This window comes from Sinocyclocheilus rhinocerous, unplaced genomic scaffold (assembly GCF_001515625.1).
Source record: "Sinocyclocheilus rhinocerous isolate Xijiao unplaced genomic scaffold, SAMN03320098_v1.1 scaffold877, whole genome shotgun sequence".
Classification (NCBI taxonomy): Eukaryota; Metazoa; Chordata; class Actinopteri; order Cypriniformes; family Cyprinidae; genus Sinocyclocheilus; species Sinocyclocheilus rhinocerous.
Window position 1 is genome coordinate 36,600 of NW_015662177.1, and position 8,779 is coordinate 45,378.

Consider the following 8,779-nt stretch of genomic DNA (forward strand, 5'->3'; position numbering starts at 1 on the left):
TGAGGTATTCGGCCAATCACAACACACTGTAGATCTGGCCAATCAGAGCACACCTCGCTTTTCAGACCTATGAGCTTTGTAAAAATCGACGCGTTTCAGAAAGGCGGGGCATAGAGGAAAAACAATAATGTACAGTATGTGGAAAATAATGTTTTTTTAACCTTAAACCGCATAAACACATTGCATTACACCAAATACACAAAATAATGTTCTTTTTAGCAGCATCATATGACCCCTTTAACATTTCAAGGAAAATGCTACAAAACGTCTTGCTCTGAAAAGAGCTGTTTTTGACAGGGTAAAACAGGTGTTTTTTACACTACCATTGAGAAATTTTAACCAAAGTATTTTACAGACTTTTCATTAAGACCCTAAAGAATCATAAAAACTTGTGGAAAATGGGCATCGGATGACCCCTTTAAAGTTTGTCTTTCCATCTCTGTGTCATTTGAAGCATTTTAATGTAATTTGCCGTTTCCTCCTTAGAAAATTTCACCCTCAGATTTTGGAATGAAACTTGTCCACTTTGGTCAGTCAGTAAGTGGTGCACCTGCTACGGCATCAAATAAGGCCTCCATCGCTGTTGGAAGTCAAGGGGGAGTGCTTATTTTTGAGTGAGTAAAAAATATCGTTATATTGTTCAAAGTGGCAAAATTTTTTTTACTTTTTGTATATTATATTTCAGTCTACCTTCTGTTTCATTAATGGTTGGGGGAACATTTTCTTTAGAAGTTGTTTAATGTTTATACTTTTTTTTTACAGGACTATCCCTGTTATTGTTATCAAACCAGCTATAACAATTAATCCGAACATCATTCCTCTTGATCAACAGTTGAATGAAATATCCAGCATAAAGTACCACATATGCTTTAATGTGATTAATGAAAACCTTCAAAGTAAGTATTCTCTTTCAGTTCGGTGAGTATTTTTGATTCAAAACAATCCTCATGATTATTTTAACCACATTCACTTTCTGTCATTTTAAGTTGAACTTCCTATTAAGTACCAAATTGTCTTGGATTCTGATGTAAACAAAAAGCGCCTCACTGTTGACGGCAGAGATCTTTTAGAAAACACTTTCACCTTGACACCAGATGTACAGTGTACACCTTTTATCAACCTGAAATATTTGGTACGTTGGTTCTGTTTGGTTCTTTTTTTTCCTACCCCACTTGTCAAGTTTTTAAGAAAATAAAACATGTTTCAATTGGAACAGACACTCAGCCTAAACCTAGTACTACTACTACAAATTGTAAGAAAAATTGACAGTATTAATTTAAAAGCGAATGATTTATTATAAAAATCATTTGACAGCTATGACTCTTTCTTTATGATGTTGACTTAGAAGAACTGTGTCTTCCTTTCAGGGCTGTTTTGACTGTTTTTCACCTATTAAAATCAAGCTGAATTTTTCATTGGATCAAAAAAAAGAAGCCCCTATACGAATTCTTGATGCATTTACTCTAACAGAGGTTGTACAGGAGGTAAAATATTTTTAAGCATATTCATAACATAAAGATTTCTCAAGCACTTGTAAACATTCAGTGATCTTTCACCATTTGCTCACTACTGTTCAAAAATTTGGGGTCGGTAAGATTTTTAAGATGTTTTAAAAGCAGTGTTTTGTGCTCATCAAGGCTGCATTTATTTGATCAAAAATACAGTAAAAACACTAATGTTTGTAAATAAAATTTCAATTTAAAATAACTGTTTTCTCTTTGAATTTATTTTAAAAATATAATTTATTCCTGTGATGTAAAGATGAATTTTCTGCATCATTGCTCCAATCTTCAGTGTCACATGATCCTTTAGAAATTATTCTAATATGCCGATTTGTGGAAACCATGATGCTTTTATTTTCAGAATTCTTTATAAAAGTCTTTACTGTCACTTTTTATCAATTTAATGCATCCTTGCTGAATAAAAGTCATCTAGTCATTATCTATTTTGTGAAATGTTTAATTAAATTACTTTAAATTTCTGTAATAACATTTAAAATTATCATATCATAAAATGATCTGCGTTTTTTTTTGTTGTCATTTTTAGATTTCCTTTGAAAAAGAATGCAAGGCTACAGATTGTAAATCAAGTATTACATTATCTGATTCAAAAATTAGGTATGTACTGATGAAATGTACTCCATTTTAATTTTAAAAGGGACCTATGGGGGCTTCGGCTACATCTATTTAAAAGAAATGTCTGTGTTTTTTGTAACTAAAAAATTTATATTTCAGTGAAACTTTGATCATAATCGGAGAAACTCAAAGCTTGAATATCAATATCAATCTTACAAACACTGAAGACCCTTCCTATATGACCACCCTGACTTTGACCTTCCCCAGCATACTCAGTCAGAGGGTAAAAAACATGACCGCATCTTCAAAAGCCAATTACATCTGCTGTTGATACATTTAGTAGATACATGACATCCTGGTTTGGTGTCTCACTTACAGAAAATAGAAGGTGCCACCTGTCCTGTGAAGAATGACAATCAAATACAGTGTAATCTTCAACACCCTATTTTCAAAAGAGACGCACAGGTATGAATCGGTCACACATCTTTGAAACGTTAGAATTCTGATCTCATTTGCACCTGATTTTTCTCAGTAATGAAAAGTAGGAATGTCCGAGGCAATCTCAGTCGTGGCCTAATGGTTAGAGTTGGACTTATATAACCCAAAGGTAACTGGTTCGAGTCTCAGCAGGGATTGGAGGTGGGGAGAGTGAATGTACAGTGTTCTCTTCCACCCTCAGTACCATGACTGAGGTGAGACCCTTGAGCAAGGCACCCCCAACTGCTCCCGGGGTGCCACAGTAAAAATGGCTGCCCACTGCTACGGGTGTGTGTGTGTGTTTGTGTTCACTACTCACTGCTGTGTGTGCACTTGGATGGGTTAAATGCAGAGCACAAATTCCGACTATGGGACACCGTACTTGGCCACACTTAATTTTCACTTATTTTACGTCAGCTGTCATTGGTGTTGTGCCGTAGGAGGCGGTATACGTCTTTAAGTGGGTTTGCCAACTGCCATTAAAAAGAAAAGAAGATGCTCAAAGATGTGTTTGTGGCACACAAGCAGGGGGGTTAATTTTCCTCTAACAGTTGGGGGGGACAATAAACATAAAATTTCTCAAGAGCAATTTTTGAAGGGGACACAAATAATACAGCTAAATTTGTACTTGTAAGGACAAGTATACACAGCCTTACTTCTATTAGTGCAGCAGGAAGACTGTGCCAAATTAGACAACTTCAAGCTGTTGTGGTCGCGCCGCAACAGCGCTCGTGTCCGTTGTACTGTAGACATTACTATCCGTCAAGCAGATAACGTTATTATTATAGCGGGCTCATCGAAAAATACATTGGCATCATCTGTATTAAAGAGAAATTAATCACTTCATCTGATGTTTAAGTGAATAAAATAGCCTTGACAGTCGAGTTCCACAACTACTGACTTTGTTCTCGCTCACCGGACTTGTGTGTGTCTGGGTGATGCAGGGTTGCCGGGTTTTCGCAACAAAACCCACCCAATTGCTACTCAAAACTAGCCCAAAACTAGGCCAATGGCGTTTTGAGGGGGGGTTCCCCGGTAAAAATTGTGTTCCGGGGGGGTAAAATGCACGTTTTTCGGCGGGGTTCCTCCGGTAAAATTTGCATTCATATCACGTTATTGGGGTCGCTTCAACCCACGGCTACAGTGTTAAAGTAGCCCAGTTCCACGGGAAAACCACGGACTTGGCAACTGAGGTGATGTAAAAGAGGAAAGCAGGCATTTGGACCAAAGCACTGTGAGGCAAGGGAGGGGGAGACTCAAAATGTTTCAAAACTTAAAACGCATTTTTGCCCCATTTGCATTGTTTTACTACTTACAAAGTTATTTAAAGTAAAAAACATTGTTATTTACAATACACAGCGTGGTTTTTAAATCATATTTTTAAGGGGGGACGGACAACCATCAGATGGGGGGGTCCTGTCCCCCCTGACCCCCCCAGGATTTCCGCCTATGTACAAGAAAAAAAAACACGGGGCAACCTTTTTTTGAGCAATGTTGCTTGGGCACTTTCCCATTGAGAATGGGCAATACATTTCTATCTGGATACTTTAAACCGGTCATGGGCCCTATGTCTCACCTGGTTGCCCATTGATGGCAACATTGCTCAAAAAGTTGTCCCGTGTATCATCACCTTAAGGTCTGTTCTATTGCGTCAAATGCACATTTTAGCTTGCATGTTTAATCTATTTGATGCATACTTTTGTAACGATCACTCATTTATTTATAGTTTACTTTTATCAACCGTCAGACTATCTGAGACGTTGTTGTTATAATGCATTGCTGTGGGTTGTGTCTTGATTCGGACTTGACTGACATTGTGATACCTCCAGCTTCATGCTTTCTAACCTTACCTCCACTTTATGTTGCAATTATTCTGCTTATTGTACATATAAAATACAAGAAGTTTATATCAGTAGTCCCATATTCATAATTGTGATCAAATCTATATATAATTGTTTACATCTGCCAATCTCTACAGTGTGGGAATATATTTACACATATAGAGAGAGTGTATGTAATATATATATACATATATATACATCATACATGTATTATTTTTACTCTCTGCACAACTCTGATTTTAAGAACTATAATGTACTTGAAGTGTGCACCAAACACACGTTCCTATAGGAATATACAAGTATCGGATCGGGACTCATCATTAATCAATCGGCAGATACTCATCATTATTCAATGACTTGGATCTGATCGGGGGCACAAAAAACCTGATCAGGACATCCCTAATGAAAAGTATTTTTTATCTTCCAGACCAACCTTTTCATCTCATGGCAGCTCAATGACACCAAATCTGAGCTGAAGAATTCTGAGATTATTGCTAATCTAACCAGGTTTGAGAGCTACTTTTCCAAACTTTTTATATAATGAAAAGAATTTGGTGTAGAAACTATTTTTACTCAGAAATTGCTAGTAAAGTTCACAATTAATTACAGAGAAACGTCATACACATTTAATTAAAAGTGAAATTTTGAAGTAAAATATACTTTCTCGTAAAATGTGCTCCAATAATCTTTTTATTAATACATTTTATTTACAAATCATTTTTTACAGTGTATAAAAATCTTATTTTTAAAACATTTTCTCTGGTTTTAGTCAGAATCTTGGCTCTGAATTTCTGGACTCTAAAATATATGCATTTGATGTGATGTATTCCCTACCAATCCAGCTAACAGGGTAAGTGAACAAACAATTTAAGTATTTCACTTGAAACCTCTTGATTTTGTAATATTTAAGGATATTTATGAATATTATTATCATTATCTTAACAACAGCACCGCCAGCCCAAACAGACTCCGTATTGAAGAGGGTGAAAAAGTAGAGAATCGAAAGATGCAGTTTTTATTTCAGGTACAGTATTTAAAAATCTAATCTCACAAAATAATCAGCTAAATATGATTTTTATATTTATGTAATACATTAAATATATTCTCCTGTATTCTGATTTAGTTTGCAGGTGAAAATAAGTATGGTGCTACAATCAATGTAGTTGTAAACATAACAAAGGACACTTTCAAAACTGATTTGGACATCATTAATGTCAAACCACACGAGGTATCACACAAAATGAAATATTTAGTTCATAGAGCGACAATAAACAGCATGAAAGCTTTCAAACTAACATTTATTACTCCTTTCGTATTAGGAGTGTGTTTTTCCAAAAAATACCAAAGTGGAGGTAAGATATTACCTTAAAAAATGACCATGCTTTAAAAAAAACGTTAAATAAAAGTAGTTATATATTATATATTTTTTTGCATGTAGGGATTCTATATCATCACATGTACCATGACAAAGCTGCAGAAAATCATCATTGATGCCAATGTTTTGATACATGATGTTCAGGTATAGTTATATAATTAAGGTATACTGATAATCATATGCATCAATGAACTGTTTATCCAATAATTCTTTTCAAACTGATAGGAAAAATCAGACAAGATCACTGCCGTAGGAACATACAGCTTTGATGAGAACATCTATGCTGCGAAGGATACTTCGAGAACCATTCCGGTGAGCGACAGTCCTTTCAGGCATGCAAACATGTCATCACGTATTTACTGTAGTTACTGATAGATTTAACTATGCCATGCAGGTGGAGATGATAATTACAAAGCTGCGTGTGACGACATCTAAAGGTCCCATCATTGGAGGATCCATAGGAGGATTTCTGCTCCTTTTCATCATCATCATCATTCTCATTAAGGTAAAGCAAACACTTCCTCTCTGTCTCAACACTTGATGTTACAAGGAAGATCAAGTCAAGCACATTGCATTGTGGGATATTTTATTCCTTGCAGGAACATGTAATTGTGTACTGCAAATTTTGGTGAATATAGTTGGTCATTTGAGTATTTTATGCTTAAAATTTGCATTCTGTGCATACTATATACTGCAGAAATAGTGAAAGTTGTAAGGTTGTATGCTTCTATGCTATTTCAAAAATATCTCTGCATGCACTGACTCTATGTGATCTCATTTTCAGTGTGGCTTTTTCCGTCGCCGCCATAAAGTGGACCAAGCACAGAGTCCAAACTGAAGACCGGCAAAGCCCAGGAGGGACCATATATTACCATATATCTTGCTTAAGTTTGCATCAAAAAATGTAGTATTAAGAAGAAGCTTTTTAATGATTGATTGTATTTAATATTGTATGTACAGAAAGAATGAAAGACAAAATCTCTGTTTCTAAATACTAAATATCCCAGTCATCCAAAACATTGTTGATATTATGATCAATGATTTAAAGTATAACATCTATGGCAAGACACATTTGTAAACCAATTTGGTTGCATGAAAAAAGGTAGCCTATTTTGGTGGTTAGTTTTACCTGGTTTGAGATGATTTCCCAGCCTGGCAAAGGTCATGTTTAACAAGTTGACTGGCAGTGCTGATAACTTCTCAATCTCTTTATAAAACCAATAAACATACCAGCTGACTTGCCCAGGCTGAGAGACCAGGGCCCGTATTCATAAAACATCTTAAGGCTAAAAGTAGCTCATAACTCGCCGATTTAGGAGAAAATCTTAAAAGGGAGGTTTTTTGAACTACACATTTTTGATTATGTGTTCTCGCGTCCAGTTTGGTTTTCTTTTATGTTTGCATGTCTTACTATCAGCCAGAAAAAAGTGCGCTGTTCACGTGTTTATGCGGAGTGTGGACGTTGAACATTAGCGCGCTTGGGCTACTGCAGGACAGATGGAGGCGCCGGTGCGATCATTTGCTCTTAAAATACTTCGTCATTTTTGGTCATACAGATAAGAGTAATGCATCTTTTGTATCTGTAAAGACTCTACGCTTATTCGTGTGCACTCAGAATAACAACGAAACGTTGCGCTTTTGTAAAATAATGAAAGCAAACAGGATGCGCTTTCTGCCGTCTCGGTCTGTGAACTTGAGCGCGTCACTTCGAAACTCCGTGCATGCTTGCCTTATTACAGACATGAAAATATATATCTATAGAGAGTGAAACTTTTAAATTAAAAAAATTCAAATAGAAAACAAATATTCTCAGATTATGTAATCCAATGTAATATATGTCTTTATTAAATGACTCCTACATTTTTGTTCTAAAGCTCCGTTCACACTACAAGCGACACGCAACAGCAAAGCGACACAATCCCATTCATTTCAATGGAGAGCTGGCGATTTACTGGTTTATTAATAAAAGTGCGACTAATAGTCGACTAATGCTTAAAATGAACGACTACTAGTCGACCAGAAAAATCTTTAGTCGAGGGCAGCCCTAATGCATATTGACTAATTGTTTATGAGAAGCATACACTGATAAAAATGATTTTGTGCTGAAGTAAATACTATATAAAAACAAATGTAATTTCTACATTAAATACTTTAGTTAAGGCAAGAATTAAAAAAATTTAAGTAAATTCTATATTAGTACTCAATTTAGGCTTGTAGAAATTAAAGTTTGAACTTATAAGTATATTTTACTTGGAATTGTTTGTTATGTTTACAAGGATTATTTAAGTAAATATCAAAGTTATGATCCCGTATTTCCCATCATGCACTGGGGCATGAATAATTAAAAAGGGTTAAATTTTTCACTGTTTTCGAGTTGTATTTACACTGTTTTATGGTTGCTTTTGTTGTTAGGTTTAGTAACTTACTGTTTTGTGATATCTGGAGTTAATTTTCTACTCAAAATGACCCATTTATACTCAAACACTATCCACTGATTGTTACCGTCATTGTGTATGGTGTACCAAGTATTTTTCTCATTCATTTTTGTTTGTATGTACGGATTTAATTTAGATTATATTTAGTCTTTTGCCTCCAAAATGTTTGTACTTAGCGGCAAGAAACCTGATTCGCTGTCAAGGCAACCAGTAGCCCACTAGCAACCTCATCGCCAGCCCAGACAAAAGTCGCTGCTAGTGTGAACGGGGCTTAAGAGTATTTCACAAAGCGTTTTAGCGCTAAAGTTAGCTCCTACATCTGTGAAAGGTTAGGAGCAATGAAGAGGACTCCTAAGTAACTAAGACTAAATCTGAACTATCCTAAAATGGCTGTTGCCAGCAATCTACCTCGGAATATAAACATTTGACGATAATGAGCTTTTAAAAAGGTATCGGCTTTGGTTTGGAGGTTGGGAGGTTTTTTGAACTACACATTTTTGATTATGTGTTCTCGCGTCCAGTTTGGTTTTCTTTTATGTTTGCATGTCTTACTATCAGCCATGATTATTCTACTCT

At 35.6% G+C, this 8,779-nt stretch overlaps 1 protein-coding gene across 1 annotated transcript in view; it reads left to right on the top strand.

Moving 5' to 3' along the window:
• LOC107727934 (integrin alpha-E-like) overlaps positions 1-6,767 on the top strand; it is a 20,233-nt gene extending 13,466 nt beyond the window's left edge. The window contains exons 21-36 of the mRNA XM_016537981.1: positions 487-614; positions 763-896; positions 987-1,132; positions 1,368-1,484; positions 2,047-2,117; positions 2,235-2,358; positions 2,454-2,540; positions 4,821-4,900; positions 5,163-5,243; positions 5,342-5,417; positions 5,517-5,621; positions 5,713-5,745; positions 5,832-5,912; positions 5,994-6,080; positions 6,163-6,273; positions 6,553-6,767. Coding sequence (XP_016393467.1) covers positions 487-614; positions 763-896; positions 987-1,132; positions 1,368-1,484; positions 2,047-2,117; positions 2,235-2,358; positions 2,454-2,540; positions 4,821-4,900; positions 5,163-5,243; positions 5,342-5,417; positions 5,517-5,621; positions 5,713-5,745; positions 5,832-5,912; positions 5,994-6,080; positions 6,163-6,273; positions 6,553-6,606 — 1,515 coding nt within the window. The 3' untranslated portion in view covers positions 6,607-6,767. The remainder of the gene's footprint in view (positions 1-486; positions 615-762; positions 897-986; positions 1,133-1,367; positions 1,485-2,046; positions 2,118-2,234; positions 2,359-2,453; positions 2,541-4,820; positions 4,901-5,162; positions 5,244-5,341; positions 5,418-5,516; positions 5,622-5,712; positions 5,746-5,831; positions 5,913-5,993; positions 6,081-6,162; positions 6,274-6,552) is intronic.
• Positions 6,768-8,779: the final 2,012 nt, after the last annotated feature.